General features: G+C 39.6%; 1 protein-coding gene and 1 non-coding gene across 2 annotated transcripts in view; one reads left to right on the top strand and one right to left on the bottom strand.

The window, feature by feature from the left end:
- The window catches only part of TTC27 (tetratricopeptide repeat domain 27), a 142,209-nt gene that overhangs the window by 111,804 nt on the left and 7,921 nt on the right, over positions 1 to 22,484 (bottom strand). The window contains exons 4-7 of the mRNA XM_054568042.1: positions 19,340 to 19,480; positions 15,258 to 15,360; positions 5,178 to 5,342; positions 3,081 to 3,214 (exon numbers count right to left, since the gene is read on the bottom strand). Of these exons, the coding sequence (XP_054424017.1) occupies positions 3,081 to 3,214; positions 5,178 to 5,342; positions 15,258 to 15,360; positions 19,340 to 19,480 (543 nt within the window). The remainder of the gene's footprint in view (positions 1 to 3,080; positions 3,215 to 5,177; positions 5,343 to 15,257; positions 15,361 to 19,339; positions 19,481 to 22,484) is intronic.
- Positions 5,780 to 5,928, top strand: LOC129068144 (small nucleolar RNA SNORA57). Its single transcript, XR_008528903.1, has one exon. It is a non-coding gene; the product is annotated as a small nucleolar RNA SNORA57 (small nucleolar RNA).

The following is a 22,484-nucleotide window of genomic DNA, read 5'->3' on the forward strand; positions in this document are numbered from 1 at the left end:
TTGAATAAGTTGGACTTCATCAAATTAAAAACTTTTGCTCTTTGAAAACATTGTTAAGAAAATAAATGGCCACGCTACAGAGAATATATTCACAAAAGGAACATTGAAAAAGAGGTTTGTGTAAAGAATATGGAGAACTCTTAAAACTCAGTAATAAGATAACCCAATAGAAAAATGGACAAAAGATTTATATAGATGCTTCATAAAAGAAGATATATAGCCCTGGCTGGAGTAGCTCAGTGAATTGAGTGCTGGCCTGTGAACCAAAGGGTCGCTGGTTCAATTCCCAGTCAGGGCACATGTCTAGGTTGCCAGCCAGGTCCCCAGTAGGGGGCGCGTGAGAGGCAAACACACTTTGATGTTTCTCTCCCTCTCTCCTTCCTTTCCCCTCCATCTAAAAATAAATAAATAAATAAAATCTTTTAAAAAGAAAGAAAAAGAAGATATACAAATAGCCAACAAGCACAGAAAAAATATCATGGACAGCAGTAGTCACTATGGAAATACTAATTAAAGTAAGAATGAACTACTAATACACACACATTAAAGACTGACAATTCTAATGTTGACATGGATCTGAAAAAAAATTTTTTAAAAAAGAAGTTCATTTATTTATTTATTTTTAGACAGAGGGGAAGGGAGGGAGAAAAAGAGGGAGAGAAACATCGATTTGTTGCTTCTTGCAAGCCCCCAACCAGGGACCTGGTCTGTAACACAGGCATGTGCCCTGACCGGGAATTGACCTGGAGACCCTTCGGATCGCAGGCTGACACTCAATCCACTGAGCTACACCAGCCAGGACTGAAAATTTCTTAAAATGGTACCACCACAGAAAACAGTTTGCCCTCATACTTTGATGGTGGGGATTTAAAATAGTACAACTACTTTGAAAAACACGTTGGCAGCTTCTCAACAAGTTAAAAAATATACTTACTGCATAATCCAGCCATTCCATTCCTAGATATTGACCCATGAGAATTAAAAATACATGTTCACACAAAGACTTACACACAAATCTCCCAAGCAGCTTTACTCATAATAGCCAAAAACTAGAAACAGCTCAACTGTCCACCAACAGGGGAATGAATAAATACACTGTGGTATTAGCTTAGCAATAAACAGGAGCTAAGTATTGCTATCAAAATATCAGTGAATCTCAAGCATTATACTAAGTGCAAGACACAACAGAGTCATACTCTACGATTCTATTTATTTGAAACTCCAGAAAAAAACAGGTCTGGTCTGTGACAGAAAGCAGGTCAGTGGGAGGGGAAGCGATTACTGGAGTAGCATAGACTCTTGGCCTGATGGAAAGGGTTCTATATTTTGATTATTGTGATGGTTACCTGGATCTATCTAGGTATCAAAACTCATCAAAACTGTACATTTAAAATAGGTACATTTTATGTAAATATTTCCTCAAGAAGCTTCATTTACATTTTTTCTAATTCAATAAAAGTAACTAAAACTAGGAAGAGTTTAGGAGTTAAATGGAGCTGGGCAGAACCCGCCCCAGTTTCAGAAATCTGAAAACTATGACTTAAAGGTCAGCCTCTTAACAGGTGGACAATCATCTGCCCACAAACACAGCCCAAAAGAATGGCTTTCCTTGTTTATCCTCGAATTCATGCTAACTGCAGGCCCAGCTCTATCTACAAGGTTGCAAGAAACAGCACAGCAGCCACCAACCGCTGCTGATGGGAGGAACACAGCCCCGGGGGCTGCTTCCTGGCCTCCACTGAAACACTGCCTCTCCCTCCCCGCTGGGCACCCTTCAAAAGGCAGGGCTGGCGGTGCACAGCGCACCCTGGTGACCATCCATTTTCAACAGAGGCCTTTCTGTAATTTTTAAAATTTAGAGTTAATACGTAATTTTAAGTTTTCAAAATGCTACACTTTAAACAGTTTTAAAAATAAAAATAAAGTGACTTAAGGTAATCCTCATACCATGTACCAATAGACAATTAGTGCTTATATACTATATATTCTTTTTTTGTACACAGTCTATGAAATCTGGTGTGCCTTTCGCTTCATTACATCTCAGTCCAAACCAACCAACTTTCAACTGATTAACCACCACATGTGGCTGATGGCTACCCCTGGGCGGGTCAGCGCTAGAGCATACCCGGACTCTTACCTTTTTTCATCCTGAGAGGGGGATATCAACATACTTATAAATTCCCAATGATTAATAACACATTTGTGGAAGGCCTTTCCAGAGCTAATCTGACCATTTGTAACAAAGTGTGATGTGGGAGAAACAAATGAGGAAACTAAGAATCTAGTAACTTTCCCGGGTTCTCACTGAGGCTGGAGGCCTAGCCCCTGCCCTTGGCATTAATTTCAATACAAAAATAGAATTTCAGTGTTCAATGTGCCCCCAGTAAGTTGGTTTGCAGGCTGTAGAATGAAGAGTAGCAAGACACAGGCTTCAAGGGTAGTAGCATCCACCAAAGGACAACCAAAAACCTTGGATGGGGCTCTCCAAGAACATATAAATGCTAATGGCCTCCCGGGACGCAGCTGGAAAGGCCTCTAAGCAGACAAACTGACCAAGAGCCGTAAATTCAGGTTGCAAGAAGAAAAGCGTTAGCCACATCAAGAAAAACACACTAAGGCAGGAACCAGCCGAGTAACAGAGTAATGTGACCAATTAGAACACTACTATAAAGGAATTCTGATCGTCTGCTTGTATATTTAGAAGCCCAAGAAATTTTAAATCTTAGTGTTCAAAAATATTCACAGAAGGCAAAAGTAAGGCAAGGGATATGGTAGCAGCTAGAAAAATTAGTCACTGCTCAGCCTGCCTTTTAGATTTCTTCAAAGAGGGGAACATAACTAACTGTATTACTTACTAACTTACACTCAGCAAAGAGCAGAAGAAAACCATCTTAACTCTACTTAAGGGCAAAAAAAAAAAAAAAAAAGGCATAAACAGGGAAGATTTTTAGCTGTCAACCTCTTTGAAAAAGCTAGAGAAGAGACAAAATGCCTCTTCCCACTCCAGTATTTCTATGAAACTCACCTACTGAAACTGTAAGACTTGGGTGCTAATTTAAGTAACTCAGGATCCTACTCACCTTGGATAAATGCTCCTGAGGAGTTGGAGCTGGACTGAATTCACAATCTGAATTTGTATCCCCTTCCCTTCTTACATCTAGAATAAGTTGTGCCACATAGTTTTCCTGGAACCGTGTCCTTTTGCCCAAAGCTCCTGAAAATATATATATATATATAATTATATTATTTGATTTGTCAATCAGATCTACTGTACAATTATAAAGACCAGTATTTTCAGAGTGCTTTAGTGTTTACAAAATATTTCTCCATTTCACATAAGAGAAACCTGAGTCCCAGTGATCATTTTAAATGACTTGCAAAATTATAAAGCCAATAAGCTGTGGGGCCCAAACTCAAACCCAGAATTTCTGCCAATAGATTTCATATACTTACTTTCGCAACACACTACCTACTTCCTCAAAAGAGTGATTCGCTAAGTGCCGTAGGTAGGAGAAACATTATCATCTCCATATAACAGATGAAAACACTGAGGTTCTGAGGCAGAATCACTTGCTTAAGACCACAGTGCTTCTCAGCACCAGGGCCAGAGCTTAAAGCCAGGGTTTTCAGGCTCTAAATCCCAGGCTTTCTATCAAACCATCTGGCTTCATGTAACGCCAATTTTTTTTTTCATTTTGTAACTGAAATAACTTGCTGCAGAATAGCTTTAAGAGAAGCAAAAATTCTAACACCCATTTTCTGGTAAGAGTCAGATTACAAAGGCCCTTGATAAAGACCACTCTAAGAAGTCTGGATTTTATCCTGCTACGAGTCTGGCTCTAAGTTATACATCGGCCTTTTAAACATGCTATACTAAAAACAGCTACTGAGATGGTCTAACACAGCTTACTTTTTTTTATAGTAAGGCTATAGCTAAATGGGAAAAAAAAAAACCTGATTCTCATTTTACATGTGTAAGTACCACATTTGTATTTTTAAGTTCTTCACTCTTAACTTGGAAAAAATTATGAAAACCAGGTAGAGAATTCACCAACAGTTAAAGTTGACCATACATAGTACTGTGCTATTAGTTTTTTAAGTAGTCTGAAAAAGAATCTCCTAGGTCTACAGTATTAAAAAACATAATCTCTGGAACTAACCTCACAAGTTATAGATATAAAATTATATTTTCAAATGCAGACAAGAGAACAACTTACACATGGCCATAGTTCCAAAAGTTGTAAACTGGATATTTAATCATTTCCCCAACACAAACAATAATAAAAGATGCCTAAGATCCGAGACTAAGCCACAAAGTCATATTTAACTCCTAATATATCTGAAGGCATTTTTTATACAGCTCAGTAAGAAGTACAGAGTTTGGGGGCTAAGAATGGGCCTCAGAGACAACCTAAACCAGTCTGGGGAGGGCGCAAGAGGCTCAGTCATTTCAGCGCTTACAGACTGGAGTCACAGGCTCCCTGCTGTGCCCACAATCAGCTGTTACCAATGGTGTGGTCAACTGATGACGTATGACTTTCATTCACGTGTTCAACATGGAATGCCTATCCTATTGTGAGACACTAGGGACAGAGCAATACATAAAAAGAAACCAATGTTTCTTATCTGGTATTTAGAAGAAACACAGAGGTTCTAGGAAAAATTCTGTAACTTATTTGTTCACTCAACAAATATTTACTGAGTACCTACTGTACGTCAGGCAGAGTTATAAGGCAGTGAAGAAACATCTAAACAGAACAGTTAAAAAATGTGGTCTTAAATAATGCTCAAAAAAGCAGGACAGAAGCCATGGATGGGCATTTACACATGAGGGCGACATAAAGGACAGACCAAACTTGGGAATCAGGAGGGATCTTAGGAGACTCACAGCTATAACCAAATGGTCAAAGGCTCCTTTGCATACTGCCTGGCTGCTATGCTGCTAACATGTGTCTAACTAGATGAGAAAATAAATGGGCATCTTGAGGAATAAAGAAAATATGTAATTTCAAATTTCTTATAAAACTATGAACTTTTAAAATAAAATCCTTAAAATCTTTGTAAAGCAAAGAATGGGACACAGAAAATCAAACACGACCAAACAATATAGCCAAACTGCCAATATTAGTTTTATCATAAAAATAAACTAATTATCCACAAAAGATAAAAAGTCTTACCTGTCAAGTCAACTTGTAATTTGCTGATGTCTTTAGCAATACTAAACTGATCATTTGCTTTTTTATATTCATAATAATATAAAAATATATATGCACATTCCAGATGAAACTGAATAGCCAAATAGTGACCTGAATCACCTGCAAACAGATCCTCTAGCTTCATCACTGCAAGACAAAAGATGAAACATTAAAAATTGTGAGAATAAAATTATATTAATGAGCAAAATGAGGAGTCTATAATATGTGAGGTATATATTACATTAGCCCTGCTCTTAAAGAATGTTAAATCTGGAGGATAAGGAGCCCATATATAATAGTTCACAGCTAGCATTCTCTGAGCACTTACACGTTCCAAGCACGAAGCTAAGGACATTATACACATTTCTTCCTTTATCCCAAACAATCTTAAGAGATTTGATTCATAACCCTGCTCCTCCTTATTTTAGAGTGTTTTTCTTCATCATACTATTAAAAAATATGACAACATAAGGTGTTGATACAAAGTACCAAATGAGTCTATGACGAGCTAAACAATATAGAAAATTTGATGAAGAAATTCCCACATAAAGAATGTAGAATTTCTCCCTTAAAAGGAAGGGAACCCTCCTCTTCTTGGCGGGGGTCGGGCGTGTGGTCCCGGTCCCTGTAATGTATGGAGGCAGAGGGAAAGGGCTCCGGCCCCCTCGGCGTCATGTCTTCGGTGCCGATGGTTTCCAGTCCGCCGGTTCTATCCTCAAGCGCCGGGACACGCGTTAAAAAAAAAAAAAAGGAAGGGAGAGCTCTTTCCAAATGCGGCCTGAAGTGACCTCTGAAAATGGTATTCACTTGACCAAGAAAACCCCCCAAAACCATGAAAATCAAGAGGCTCGAATCTTAGTGTTCACTTTAAAACACTCATGAAACTCCCCACGCCATCAAGGGTATGCATACCCAAAAAGCCACCGAGTGTCTGAAGGATGTCACTTTAATGCCATTCCATCCTTACAAATGGTGGAGTTGGCAGGTGTGCCCAGGCCAAACAGGGGCTGGACATGAGGTCAGTGGCCCCAAAAGAGGGCCGAGTTTTTGCTGCATGTGCTTAAAAATGCCGAGAGTAATGCTGAACTTAAGGGTGCAGATGTAGATTCTCTGGCCATTGAGCAAATCCAGTGAACAAAGCCCCCAGACATGGCACAGAATTTACAGAGCTCATGGAACCACACGTAGCCCTCTCTGCCATGCAGAGATGGTCCTTCCTGAAAGGAGCAGATTGTTCCTAAACCAGAAGAGGAAGTTGCACAGAATAAAACAGATATCCCAGAAGAAACTGAAGAAACAAACTTATAGCCCAGAAGTAAATTTAGCAGAAAATAAATAATAAAAGCAAAAAAAGAAAAAAAGGAGAAACAGCCCTCGCTGGTGTGGCTCAGTGGGTTGAGTGCCGGCCCACAAAACGAAAGGTCACAGGTTGATTCCCAGTCAGTGCACATGCCTGGGTTGTGGGCCAGGTCCCTAGTAGAGGGCGTGCAAGAAGCTGCCACACGATGTTTCTCTTTCTCCCTCCCTTCCCTTGTCTAAAAATAAAAAAATAATTTTTTTTAAAAAGGAAAAACAGATAAATATTCATATGGGAGGATAATAACCTAGTAACACAGTATCTGAAATAAAATGATTGTCAAATTAATTATATTTAATCATGGGATGCCTAACACGTCACCTCATCTACCCATTTTTATTTTTAAGAATCAACTTAATCTTTATATTCCAACAGCATGACCAATTTACTCTCCCAATAAAAAACTCCTTTAAAAAGCTGGATTTTAATTTTTAATATTCTGTTGTTGTTGTTGTTAATGATTGTGTTGGGAAAAATTAAGGAATACTCTAAAAATAAAAACTTAATAAAAACTTCACCCTTAGAAATCAAGCATGCACTAAAGCCACCTGCCCTGAAGCAATCTATCAAACCCTAGGCACCTTAGGATTCCATCTGTATGGCAGTGAGGAGCACCCAAGACAAAAGACAGGGACTGGACCTGCCCAAAGCAGGCATCTAGCAGGAGTTCTTCATTTAAAGCTGAGACCCAAAGATAAAGGAGGTAAGTTGGCAACGCAGAATAGGTCAGCCCAGAAAAACTTGGGAAAAGGAAAAACTTTATCCCAAGAACTTATAACCACAAGCCAGCCTTCATATAGATTGTAGACCAAATTCGTAGACCAAATGTAGAAAAAACAAACAAGGAAAAAAAAACCCTCGCGCCACGAATTTAGATCCCAGAGATGCGGAAAAAAACAAAGACAAAATCTCTTCTAAAGGAATGCACCTTCAACCAGGACTCAAAGAATTCCCACAGAAAAATTTCCAAAGACCATGAGCTCACAGCAAAACAAAATAACACAGAACATATGGTACAAATACCTGAAAGCAGAAACAACAAAAGGCAGAAACAGACCCTCAAAGCCTTCAGATGCTGAAATAACCAGATACAGGATCTGAAATGTTTAATAGGCTTTACGAATTAAAAGGCTATTATATTATATTGTATTATGTTATATTATATTGGTCATATATTATCTAGCCTTTTATAAAAGGAATAATATATGAACAAGGAACAAGAAGCTATAGAAATTAAGCAGGCATAAAAAAGTTTAGAATTTTTTTAATTAAAATTAAAAACTAAATGAACAGACCAGAGAACTAGAAGATAAATAAAATTATGCAGAATGCAATATAGGGAAACAAAGAGATAGAAAATAAAAGAATTAAAGAACGTTAAAGATGCAGGTGAGAAAGTCTAACATGCCTGAAGATCTAAAAGGAGACAAGAGACAATGAAAACGAGACAATGTTTTAAGAGATAATGGCTAAGAATTTTCTAGAAATGTGGAAGACACTAAATCTCAAAATCAGAAAACCCAGTAAAAAGAAGAGCGCAAGCAAAAACAGAAAAAGAAAAGAGAAAGCTCAAGAAATCCCTAAAGATAACACAGAAAGAAATCTAATCATGGTCAAACTAAAGAACCCCAAATACAAAGAGATCTTAGGAACAGCAAAAGGCAAAAAGCAGACTCTACACAAAGGAAGAGCAATGGGACCAACAACTGATTGCTCAAGCACCAACCACGGTGAAAAACCAAAAGAAAACAGAGGCTGTTGGAGCTCAGGGGAGAGTGAGAGAGACACCTTTAGAGACAAAAGAGGGAGGGAGAGCTCGGGTGTGCTCCTGAGAAAGAGAGGGAGCACGCCGGGGTAGGTTTTAACTGGAGCTCCTTGCTCAGGATCAGGGACTTGAGGTACATTTGCTAGGGCCTGGTCTTGGCTGGGGATTCAACCAGGGTGTTTTCCAGGAACGACACCTCAAAAGGGGCCTCAGCTGGAGTGCTTGCAGAGGCTGGAGACAAGAGCTATGCATCTGCCAAAACCATAGCTCTTAACAGAGGCTCCTCCAGCATGTTTGCAAAGCCTGGGGCTCGCCCAAAGGTTTGCTGGGACTAGACCAGTCTGTCTGGGGTCAGGGGCTCAACTGGTGTTATGTGACAGGACCAGAGACTTGCCCAACATTCAACAGAGCCAGGTCAAGCACTATGCTGCGTGTTCCATGAGGCCAGGGCCCGGGGTGCAGCCTGCAGAGCTGAGCTAATGTCGAAGAGACAGTGTGCATGGCTGGGAGATTAATTACATACAGAAAGACTGGACAAGTACATCAACTGAAGATAACAGGGCCTGGTTTTTCCCTGCCAGAGAAGGGAGTTACAGATTTGGAAGAGAGAAGACTAGAATAAACCCTGTGATAATGATGTAAATTCATGGTTTTTAATATATAGATACAGAAATAAATACAGATGTAAATATGGATGTATGTATATACATATACATACTTCCTAGCTATGCCTGTTGAAAGGCTTTAAAAGAATCCAGAGCTCCTTGGAGAAATTACTCATTCCAGGGCTGGAGCAAGAAAATATAATGAGGCTAAAATATCTTCTTGTATCAGAAAATAAAGAAGTGCTCAAAGATATGTTGAAAAAACACAGAAGCCAATTTGAACAAGCTCCCACTGGCCAAATCTGGGATAATTTGAGCACCAAAATAGTAATAGTAATAAATTATAATCCACTGAATGAATTAGGAACCTGTGAGTCCATACTAATATCAATACATAAATACATAAACTCAATGTTTGATGAGAAACAAGAACATGGTTTCTAAATAGCTCACCATAAAACACTAATTAATTATAAAGAGTAATAGCCAAAAACTGGAAGTAATCCAAATTTCCATCAACAGTGGATAAACAAACTGCTATTTCTAGTTAATGGAATGCTACACAACAATTAAAAGGAATGAACTACTGTTGTACATCACTACATGGATGAATCAAAATAACTATGTTGAGTGAAAGAAGCCAGGGGGAAAAAAAGGAGTACAGACTGTATAAATCCATTTTCATAAAATTCTAGGAAATGCAAAGTGCTGTACTGTGATAGAAAGGTCAGTAGTTGCCTGGAGAGGCTGGGGGAGAGATTGGGAAGGAAGGAAGGGAAGGGGCTCCTAGGGGCACGAGGAAGCTTTGGAAGCAATGGATGTGCTCACTACCTCAACTGCGGTGATGCTTTCATGGGTGCACATATGTCCAAACTTTGCAAATTGTATCCTTTAAGTATGCCCAGTTTCTGGTATGCCAATTACTCTACAGTAAGGAAGACTGGCAAAAACCACTTCATTCAAGTGACCAAAGTTAACATCACCAGTAATGGGACAAATGAAAGTCGTGTGCCATCACGTAGGCTGTAATGGGAATAACACAGAATGACTTCTGTGGTATTTCCGGACTGAAAGAGACTGAAGGGATATGACAACTAAACATAAAACTTGATACTGCACTGGGTCATTTTTGGACATTTTGGGGACGGCTGGCAAATCTGGAATGGTAGTACTCAAAAGTACTAATGTCCCAATGTTAATTTCCTAATTTAGATGGTTGTATTGTGGTTGTATAGGAAAATGTCTGTGTGTAAAAAACACCCTGAAGCGTGTAGGAACGATGGGCCATTGTGTCAGCAATTTAAAATAAAAGTTCTTTGTGGTGCACCTGCAACTTTCTAGAAGTGTGAGCGTTTCGAATTGATTTTAATCTCAAACTATTAAGAATTAAAGAAAAATAATTAAGAACACATCTTGCCTTTCCTGAACTGTATTTTAGGGTTATGAATAGCCCTGGTTGATGAAAATGAATTCTTATTTACAAAAGAATTCTAGGAGGAAAAAAAAGGTAGAAGGAATAACTAAATTATAAAAGTATTAGGTAAGTGCTTAAGGTAAATAGATTACACTTTCTTGCCCAAATGCAGCACAGTGTCCTAAGTTAAAATGCCAACCAAATGGAATCTTCATAAAAGCCTCAACAGTTGGGTGGAGGTTATCTATCATAAGCCACAAAGACCAGAAGCACACAACCTGCCATGTCTAAACAGGAAAGAGTTAGCCAAGTGTTTCCCTCTCTTCCGTCCCATAACTTTGCATCAGTATCTACTGAATTTTTATATATGCCTAGAATTGTGCTACATCCTACAGCAAGGTTTAAGCCCTATTCTCCCCTAAAAAGGAAATGGGGTAGGAAGTAGAGAGAAGAGCTAGAGAGAAAAGAAAAAAGAAAAGAAAAGAAAGAGAAACACAGTCATTATTCAATACACAGTCAATCTGATTTGAATTCTGCAGTACTGGCCCTAAGTATCAAAGGAGGGAAATCTGTAAGTATAGAACAGTGAATAAACCTTGTCAGGAGGGCTAAGCCTTGAAAGATGGGTAGAATTTAGCTACAGCTTCATCTCTAGACTGTAAGGTTCACAAAACAAAATAAAAAAATACAAGGTCCTCATGTGTCTGTCTGTTCACTGCTGTATGCCTAGCATCTATCAGAGTTGGTTCCTCAAAAAAATACCTCTGGAGTGAGCAGATATTTAGTTATCACCAAGAAGACAGAAATACAATGTCCTAGTGATCTAAAATCTGTCTACCTGTTCAATCTGACACTCAATCCTTCACACTCTGCTCCAGCCATTCCACACTCCTCCAATTCCCGAACACACAAGGTCAAGTCTCTGTGTCTCTCTTCGTACATATTATATACCCTGACTGACTTCTCCACCTAATAAATTCTTACTGATTCTTCAGAAGTCAGTTCAAGCATTAGCCACTTTGTGAAGCCTTCTCTGATCTCCCAAGTTTAGACGTTTTTTCTTCCTATATTCTAGCACCTATCCCACTGAGTTCATTGACGTCCCTAGCTAGCACCTTAGCACAGTGACTGGAACACGGCGAGCATTCACAAAAATTTTTTTTTATTAAATACCAAATTTAGCAGGAAATAAAAAGTCAAAGATAAAACTGGGAATAATTAAAGATTTTTCCTATTAAAAAAAGTCATGATGAAATTGGTATTTAGAAAAATCAATCCAGTGCTGATGTACAGGAAGACATAACAAAGGCCAAGAGAGAGCCTAGGCGAGAAGAGCAACAGGAAGTGATGATGACGGCAGCCTTCGGGGACTGGCGGGCTGGCCACGGCTCACCGCCCCTCCACAGCGGTGCTGTCCACTCAGTGAGTCTGTGATGAGGTAACTGTTCCCTAGCTGCACCCTCCAAAACCATACGCCAGTAGCTACTAAGCATCCGAAATGTGGCTAGTGAAACTGAGCCACTAAGGTCTCAATTTCATTTATTTTACTTTAATTTAAACTGTCACATGTGGCCAGTGGCCACTATACTGGATGGGAGCTCTAGCTAGCAATTGTGGCAAAATAGCGGATATTTTCTATCAATAAAAGGAAGCACTTTGTAGTAATTACGGATGCTAACAATGGAATGGGCTCCCTCTCAAAGTCATCTTGGGAAGTGCCCAAGGAAAGAGGAGATAACTTTTTTGGATTTCACCATTAGGATGGGTGGAAAGATGGCCTGGAAAGGATCACATTATTTTTGCCCAGAAAGGATTCAAAGATCATTTTTACACAGAAGAGAACCTTGGTTTGGAAGTTAGATAAGTTATCTGATGTCACACAGGGAGTCATGAGAAAATAGGAACTACACACCAGATCTTAAAACACTACGTTCTGTTCACTGTCTTGATTGCAATAATTTCATAGGTGTATGCATATGTAAAATGTCATCAATTGTACACTTTAAATGAGACATTATAGGTTAATGATACTTTTTTTAAAAAAAAGCTGTTTTAAAAAAGCACACTACACCTACCACTCTACCATCCTATGCCAACTCTTTAGTATCTCATAAGACTAACTACGAGGATAAATTAGTTCATATATATTAAAGGTTAGAGCAGGTCTTAGTACGGAGTAAGCACAATAGAAATGTTAACTGCATTATCACTACTAAATACTAGAATTCTGCCCCACTGACCAGTTTGGAGAAACATAATCTGGAGTCAGAAACTCCAGATCATAGTTCTGGCTCTTGAGCAATCTCTCTGAGTCTCAATTCTTTGTAACTGAGTTACTTAGCTGGACAAGATAATCTCTAACGGGCCTTTCCAAACTACAGGTTCCAAACTACAGGATAAGAGTTGCAGAAATGGAAAAGAAGAGTGAATATGGGGACTCTTCAGGAAGAACTGATAAGATTTGAGAACTGGCTTGGATAAGCAGGATGGAAAACAGTGAATCAACTATGAACACAAAGGTTTGAGCTTTGGCTGACTCAAGGTTTAAATAAAAAGAAGGGCAGGTTGACCCAGTAGAAGTACATTTATTATTTCACCAAATCAGTAGGCACTCCATGGAAATGAATATTCATGACCTTCTGGATCAAAATGTCAACTAGTACATTTAAAACATAGGCTAAAACCAAACTCTCTTCTCAAAACCAAAATCTCTATGTTAAATGGAATCCCTACAGATACTTATAACTAGATAATCATATTCAGCATATTTAATAACATTCATTACAGAGTATCAAATTATTTTAAAAAATCAGTGCTCACATCAGTCACCAAGAGACTAATCTCTTAAACTCTTCCACTGGGAAACAATCTAAGCCTGAAGCCGCTCCACTGCCTGCAGACGTCACAGCAGAGCCCTTGGACAAAGCATCACATAGAACCTGTTTCTCTTAGGCAGCGACTTCTTCACGAGCTCACCTTCAAACAGCTAAGGCGCGGAATTACGGTTCACACACGACACGGAACATATTTCACGTGTCAGATCCTACAACAGATGGCCACGTGCCCCTGAGCAGCCTTTAGAGAATCACGGTGTCATTACTGTGTCATCCACAAGGGGCGCCTTCGCTCATGCTGAGGAACGCACTTTCCAAGACTCTAAGCGACTCCCTTCACAGCTGTGGTCAGCCCAGCAAAGTCAGGCTGACACTGATGGGCTCTACGCCACTACACTGTACTGATGTGACATTCCTGGACAAAAATACTAAGATCACAGTTGCTCAGAATATACACTTGCTCTGTTTCATACACTGAAAAAAATCCTGCCAACTTTTTGATGATCCCTCAAGGGCAACATTTCAAATACAATATTCTTCTCTGGACACCGAACAGTATTTCAGTTACAACTGACTGCTTGGTCAACACTTGGGTCAAATTCCAGAGCAAAACATTTTTTTAAATAAAATTGTTTATGAAATGTTGCAGTTTAAGACTATCTACAGAGTTATTCAGACACAGCCAAAATGGACCAATTTATGACTAGATAAAATGAAAAATGTCTTGATTAGCCTAGAACAGCAATATAAAAAATTCTTTGTTGCAAGGCAAAGCAAATGATGTGCTGCAGCACCCTGGAGAGAGACCCTGAGACCACTGGGGGAATGAGTCACTGAGAGCCCGATTTTCCAGATCTCTTAGTTAACCCTTTCTGTTTGGAACGTTAATTTTACCTCTTAGAACTCTCTCTAAAATATACCATTATGGTTCCTACCTTTTAAAATAGCACATAAGGAAAGTATTTTCTCTTTAATAAAGCATCATCATTATGAACATTAGTCAAAGATATGGTAAAGATATAGCCATTAATGTAATTTATATGATACGGAATAAATCTGCATTAATGACTATATCAAACTTCATTTCCTTAAAAAAAAAAACTGCCAGTGATACCTTGTTTTCTGTTCATTTACCAATTTCCCATAAGAGCATAATAAAACATAGTAAACTGTGTAATAGCCTATGCAGTATAATGAAATTACCTTTTTAAAAAAATAAAATGGTGGGCTGAATCCTGATGCCACCCTCCTCCAAATGCTTTCGATATCTCTTGGAAAAGATCAACTTTTTCCCCCATTACTACCAATGACATTTAGCTCACCCATGGCTTTCAAAACTTTACCCAATTTTGCCCTGACTAGAGTGGCTCAGTGGGCTGGGCGTTTTCCCGCAAACTGAAAGGAGGCCGGTGTGATTCCCTGTCAGGGCACATGCCTGGATTGCCAGCCAGGTCCCCAGCTGGGGGCGTGCGAGAGGCAACCAATCAATTGATGTTTCTCTTCATACAGAAACATGAATGTTTCTCTCCCTCTCACTCTCCCTCCCTTCTTCTCTCTCTAAGAATAAACAATAAAATCCTTAAAACCAAGAAAACTTTACCCATTTCATGAACTAGATGTTTATCCCCACTATTCTTTCTCCCTTGCACGAAGTTTGTTTATAGACTGTCTCTCACTTAATTTCAAAAATATGCAATGGCATGAATGGGGGAAGACTTAGTCTACACATTTTCTTTTCTTTTTTTTAAGATTTTATTTATGCATTTCTATACAGAGGGGAAGGGAGAGAGGGAAGAGGGGAAGGGATGGTTGCCTCTCACATACCCTCAACCCAGGGACCTGGCCCATAACCCAGGCATATGCCCTGACTGGGAATCAAACCAGCGACCTTTTGGTTCACAGGCCGGTGCCTCAACCCACTGAGCCTAATAATTTGTGATATTCCACCTTCAGAGAAAAAAAAGAAAAAGAAAGAACCTCAAATAAAGTCACTAATACCTGTCAAATAATAAGCTAAAAAGGAATGTGTCAGCCAAGAAATTAAAATGAAGCTACATGCCCACATCGAATAAAACTCTGCTACATACCTTGATCAATACAACCTTCAGCCACAGCAAAAAGCTGAGGAGAGCGTTCCTCAAGCAACTGCTGATGAATATTCACACACCTCAAAGTCCACCATGGCAAGCTCTAGAAAAAGAAAGCACTATGTAAGCTAAAATAAAAGGATGCTTTGGAAAAATTTTTTACATTAATTTTTAGAATTTTTTTCACTTTTGTGAAACTGGGCTTACTCAATAAGCTTCCCCATCCACTGCTCTGTCTTCAGTAATAGTACCCAAATCCGCCTCTCCGTCTTCCACAAGAATCCCCCTTCCTTCTCTCAAAGCTTGTTGTTTCGTCTACTGGGCTTCCTGGCACCATTTCGAACTCACCATTTCCTCCTTTATAATGTCTGCTGTAACCATCCTGCACTCCGTCAGCACCGGCAGTTCTGGGAGGCTTTCCCCAAGGACCTCCTGGGGGTGGGGGGTGACAGTGCCCTTCATCTGCGCTCCCAGCACGTTTTTGCAGACACACGCCACTATTCCTGTATGTCACCTCTAGCTTCCTGTGTTGTCTGCCATTTAGCCAACAAGGTGAGAAATCATGTCCTACTCATCTCTGTGTCTTTCCCAAAGCAATGTGCTTTGCACAAGCTACCAAGTGAGAAATACACTGGATTCAGATATTGCCCCAAATCAGGATGTTCCCTTCCACAAGTCTGTGAAACCTTTCCCATGAAGCCTCTGTCACCAGTGCGGCACACGCTGGTGTCTCACTTCTGAACTTCTCTGCTGTCCCTACGGCCAGACCACGGTGGAAAGCTCTTCTTTCTCAAGTGTATACCTCTACTTAGCCCCTCCACGTTTCGAGGGAAAAGGCTGCATTTTAGCCACTGTCTTGACTAACTCACAGGCTGAGAACACAGTGGTCTTTTTCTCTCTTCTAAGCTTGTTCTTACTTGATCAATACACCCTTATTTTTAAAAAAGAAAAACAGACAACAACAAAAGGTTATTCAGAAGCAAGCACAGTGAAGGGGGAAGATCTCCTTCCTGCCACCCACTGCCATCCTCCCTCCTCAGAAAACTCCAGGACAAAGGCTCGTATTTCTACATCTTCCTCCAGGCACATGTATGTGTGAGAGCACGCACGCTTGTGTGTGTGTAAAATTCTATTTTTGGTAGACGTGTTAACATATCAAGTATCATCATGCATAGAATCATCTAAATTAATTAAAACTATTACTTCAAATTATATTGTAATGCTGTGAGAAACTGATTTTTCTTTTTTTTAAAGTAGTACCTACTCATAGAAGATCATGCTCAATTACCAAAAGCACTATTTTACTTGAACTTAACTTCTGCATTTGATTAAGAGGTAAAACTACCTAGCTCCCCTTCTAAACTGCTACACACCACAACAGTTGGGACAATGACACAATCACAGATGAATTTTGACTCTATGACAGTCCTTTCTAATTATTAATGCTGTTTCCTCCATCCATATAAGGAAAGGTAGAATTATCTAATAAAAAGATGTTTCACATCATTTCTAATGTAATTCCCTGAGGCGTTGCCTCATTCTGTTCCTATCAGTAAAGCTAATGAAGTCAGTCTACACATCAATTATCTGTCCCTTATCCTCTGTCAGCAATAAGTGAGTCAGGGTTGGCAGCATATTCTTCCCTTTTCTAGACATGGGAGTGCAGAGAGATCCACAGAGACTGCCCTTGTAAGAAAACATACGACCTAAGATGCTGGACTCTTAAAAATCAGACCTATAAACTAACTCTTAACCCAAAAGCTTTATATAGAATGGGGAGGGCAGAACAAATAGAGCATAGCCTATGTTCTACCTGAAAATGAAAGGCCCTTTTCTATTTGCCAAGAATTGCTTCATAGAAAATTTGAGTGGTTAATAAAAAAGAAAATTTGAAGCCTTGCTTTAGATAGTTTCTAGATCCCATCTCCTGATTACAGGGCTCAGTACAGAATGTTCTGATTGAGAAATCCCACTAGTCAATAACCTCCCAGAAGGTAGGGAGCATTCGTATACTCAAAGGCACGCAATAAATGCTTGCCAGCTTATTCCACTTTATAGTAAGGAAACTGATATTCAGAGATATCAGAGATATGCTTAACTAGCATAAGGTCACACAGTTAAGTGGCTGAGCCAGGTAAACTCTGGTCTGATTTCAAAGCAAGGACTCTTCACTCAACATTTACCTACTACTAAAACTAGCATACATATTTCACAGATTAGAGGGTAAGAGAAGATCATCTCCCACAGTTCCACAAAAACAATTTTGTAATCAACAACTTGACACATTTCTTAGGCGTCAACCTATTCAAAATTAATTTAAAAGATTATCATTAATTTGGATGAGTATGTTATGCTTTTTAACCATTTTATCTTTATCACAGAAGTCATTTTTAACATTATCATTTAGAGAATATCTTCAAGACCCAAAGAGAAAAAAACTTTAATGTTTCCTTTGAGAGACAAGATTTCAGCACAGAATGATCTTCGTTTTGCGTGGTGATATAAAACAGGATTAGAAGCTGAAGTCAAAAGTTGTTAAGCATGTGCCAAGAAATTCACATAACTTGTCTCCCCAACCCTCCCAAGTACGACTTCACATATGAACTTGTTCTCGCTGCTCATAGTACACGTAGCTTCATTCAAGTGATGCTTAACATTCTTGCTGTTGAAAGTTTTCCACCAAAGACACTTAAAATTGCATCACTCACTCATTAATGACCACTAGTCTCACTAGAAAGAAAATGCTGCCATCTGGCAGCCTTGGTGATACTTTTTTCAGAGTCAAGTACTATCAGTTAGTCTATAGGACCATTTAACTCAGATCAACTTGGGAACCAGTTTTTTTTAATTCAAACTAATGTCGCTAAAATATCAGAGATAAGAGCTTATATCTGCTAGGATGTGTTGAAAACCATCTATTAAAAACCATCTAGTACAACTGATTCCAAATAAACCCTTTGGCTCTCATTAGAGTTGCTGATGGAGGTACCACCCCCCTTATTGCCTCTTCTCCGTCTGTACTTGACTGCTCGTGAAAGCCAGCCCTTGTACAGCACAAACCAAGTCTACATTGTGCCCACAGAAATTCTGTTTCTTAAAGTTTTCCAGCCACCACTTAAAAATTGGGAGACTCCACATAAAATTTAGATTTAGTATTGGCAGAAGAGGATCTGAGTCCCCAGGCCGCAAAACCCAGAGCATAAGGAAGCAAGTCACAGCCTACGGGCCAACGCGGCCCGTCGCCAGCATTTGTGCAGCCCAAGAAGAAAGAATAGTTTCACATTTTCATCTTTCAAAAAATACAAAAGGAGCATAACATTTTGTAACATGTGAAAATACATAAAATTAAAATTGTAGTGTCCATTAATAAAGCTTTATTGGCACAACACAACAGTACCCATCGGTTCCCAACTGTCCACAGCTTCTTTCGCACCACAGTGCAAAGCTGGACAGCGACACAGACTTGAGCAGTTAAAACAGAGACTGCACAGGGCACGCAGACACCTCCACTCACCCTCCCAAGGCTTTCTTCGCATCTCCTGTGGTTTCCTCACCTCCTCACACTGCCTGTTAGCTTTCTGTGAATCTGAGTGCTTCTTCTCATTAATTTACATGTAAATTAAGAAACCATGTAATAGATACTCAACAAATGCTCTGATAAGTCCAACCCAAATAATGAAACTAGGGTAGTCAAACGCCAGGAAACAGTAACTAAGATCTACTGCGACCATCTGCCTACTGCTCATTATCTTACATGAAATTCCTGAGAGACTATGAAGAGACAAATTTTAAACCTATATTTTAGATTCAGAGAATAAACATTTATACACATGCATACACATACATACATACACACAATCCTATTAAAGAGGCACAATATCTCATTTTATACTAGTGAATCAATCTCATGAGGGGAGAAAGTTTTTTGCTTATTTTCATCAGAGTTTAACATTAAATACCTAGAACACAACTTAGACAACAAGTATATCAAGATATTGCCAACATCACACCTAAAGTCTGATGCTAATCAGTGCGCAAGTGCCACCTGGGTCGGAATCTGCTGGCCCCTTTTCTTCCCTTACCTGCACTGCTGTCAGCTTATGTCTCACGTTCACTAGGATGACTCGGGCGAGTAACAGCAGCGTGGGCTTTGAGGTGAGGCTGTAGATGGATTCACCATCTAGAACGAGCAGACTCAGGACAGCTGCATCCAGTCCTTTCGCCTGAAAAAAAATTGTAAACTAAGATATGTAATTTAACAAAATCTTATTAAACTTTATATGTCTTGCAATTACACGTACTTTCCAGGTCTGAAGCAAAGGCACTGATCTATTACGTAGCAACTGGCACCGGACAGGACCATAGCACTATAAATGCCCTTCGAGATCTGCAAGTCCAGTCTGCCCTGCCAACTGCCCATCTACTCATACTTCAGAGGAAAAGAGAACTCAAGACGGTGCTAGTAGTGGAGAGGCATCATGACTTTACAGATTCATTTAAAACAAAATACCATCTCAATCAAAAGCCCTATGTTAGATTGTTTATATTAAACATATTTCACACAGGCTTCTCTAGCTGGCGAATGTCATTACAAAGCACATCTGCTCCATAATTACTATCACGTCAACACCAAGGTCTTACATAGCAAATGCTGAGCAGGCACACAACCACGGAGCAAAGAGAGCAGAAAGCTGTCAAAAACGGATGCCTTTGAAAAACCCACTCCTTGACTGAACAGAGATTTTGTACAATGGACAAGGCCCTGTGTTTCTAAAACATGAACTGTAGCCCTAGCCAACCCGCTCTGTTGGTTGCAGCGGAGTCCAACCTTTTGGCATCTCTGCACCACATGAAGAAGAAGTATTGTCTTGGGCTGCCCATTAAATACATTGTGACACATAATCACAAAAAAAATTTCATAATGTTTTAAGTAAATTTACGATTTTGTGTTGGGCTGCATTCACAGCCATCCTGGGCTGCATTTGGCCTGCGGGCCACAGGCCGGACACCCCTAGTAGGGCATCATCCTAATACACCAAGATTGCAGGTTTGTTCCTCGGTCAGGGCACATACAAGGAGCAACCAATGAATGCATAAATGGATGGAACCACAAACCAATGTTTCTCTGCCTCTCTCAAATTTAAAATAAATAAAATCAGCCCTGACTGGTGTGGCTCAGTGTATTGAGCACTAGCCTGTGAACCACAAGGTCACCAGTTCGATTTCCTGTCAGGGCACATGCCTTGGTTGTGGGCAAGGTCCCCAGCTGGGGTAGTGTGAGAGGCAACTGGTTGATGTTTCTCTTGCACATTGCTGTTTCTCTCTCTTTCTCCCTCCCTGCCTCTCTCTCTAAAAATAAATTTTAAAAACCTTTAAATTTAAAAAAAAATACAAGAATAGTAAAATAAAATGTGGGCTGCATAATTTTGACAGCTGCCACAAAATGGGCAGTAGGAATGCTTAACTGTTAGGAATATGGTCTCTCATCTCTGAGACACAAGATGGTGTCCTTTGTCTGCTTCTTACTAGTTTGTGGACAGATAAATTTTTTAACTGAAGCCTCAGTTTCATCAACTATAAAATAAAATAGAACATGTACCTCATAGAGTTCTTATAAGGATTAAATTAAACTGAGAAGTATAATAGAGGAATAAAGACAACATAAAAGACAACCACCAAACCACATCAAAAAGCTTCCTCTTACCTCCACTAAGAGCACAGGAATTTTTCAAAGATTCAACAATTAAGGAACTATTTTGAAGTTATTACAACTGCATCAATTTTCAAAGTCAGGCAACAGATCCAAAAAAGTTAGGTGAAGCCCAAAATCACACAGCAGTGAGGATCTAAACAGAGATTATAGCCCAAGTTTTCCAACTCCCAAACCAATGTTTTTCGCACTTCATGCTGCCTTCCCTGCAGACCTCTCTTCCTCTCCTGCCACTCAGCAAGGTCAGGGCTGTGCTAAGCATCAGGAAGGGCTCAAGTTCAGACCCGGGATCACTGGCAGCCTTCACACCAACACGACCTCGTTATGGCAGTGAGGGTAGCTGAAACGCACACAGTAGACGACCTGATTTGGAGAAGAACCTCCCCATGAGCTCAGTGTTGAACGCACTGAGTCAGGTATCTTGTAAGACCTCCACATGGGGGTACAGAGTACACAAGTGAACATACTTACTGACACCTCGAGAGTACAACCTGCCTACTGTGCCCCAAGTGGACCTGCGGCCTCATTGAATCAGCTTGTCATCTAAATGGATACAACAACCTTTATTTCCTAAGGTCCAAACCAAACTGGTGAGGCACAAGAAGATATGAGATGCCTTTAAGAAAAAGAGTCCTTATTCTAATGACATTGAGAAATACATGGACCTGTTCCAGCACAAATCTAGATCATTATTTTCTAAAGGAAATCCCTAAAGATAAATAACAAGTAATTTAATAGGAAACAAATACAAAATTATGTCGAGATAGCCTATAATATACTACCTGAAAGTTTTAACCTCTGATACACAAAACCAGGCATTGCTTACTAAACCTCCCTTGTACCCTTCAACTCAAAGTTCTCTGGAAATGGTGTTAAAAAGGCAAATAATAATAAATAAATGAGTGACAAAGTAAATAAACCAGTAAATAAGAAAATTTCTCTTTCTAGTGTTACCCCTGCATCTTCACAAAACAATTCAATGCTTCCCTGTTCTCTGCTGAAGTACATCAGCCTCTGCCTACCTGTCATATAACATTGATATTCCAGCTGAGTTCTAAACATGCTTCCAGAGGTTTTGGAAATTATCCATTTTTAGGGAGGATTGTTTATATTTTCAATAAAAACAGAAAGAAAAGGTTACAACTCCCTAACAAACAATTCCTCAGTCAAGAGAGCATATGACATTAAAAACAAAACAAAACATAACACACACACACATATTTAACAGCACAATAGTGAAAAATTGAACATCTGGACACCTAAAGTAAACTTAATACTTAATTAATACTTAATAAGGTAAAACTTTAATACTTGAAACTAGATTACCAGGAGATCCCCCTTTGTGTGTGCGAGGTGACCTCCTGCTCAGACCCAGCCCTTCAGGGCTGCCGCTCCGGGGCTGATCGGCACCAGAGGTCAGAAGGCAGCTCTAACAAAGCCAAGGCCATAAAATGAGAAACAGGGAAGAGTAATCTGGCTTTGGTGACTAGACTCCAAGACCATAAAGTATATTCACA

The sequence above is a fragment of the Pteronotus mesoamericanus genome, unplaced genomic scaffold, assembly GCF_021234165.1.
Source record: "Pteronotus mesoamericanus isolate MK-2021 breed Mesoamerican mustached bat unplaced genomic scaffold, CSHL_Meso_final contig_101, whole genome shotgun sequence".
NCBI classification, from domain to species: Eukaryota; Metazoa; Chordata; class Mammalia; order Chiroptera; family Mormoopidae; genus Pteronotus; species Pteronotus mesoamericanus.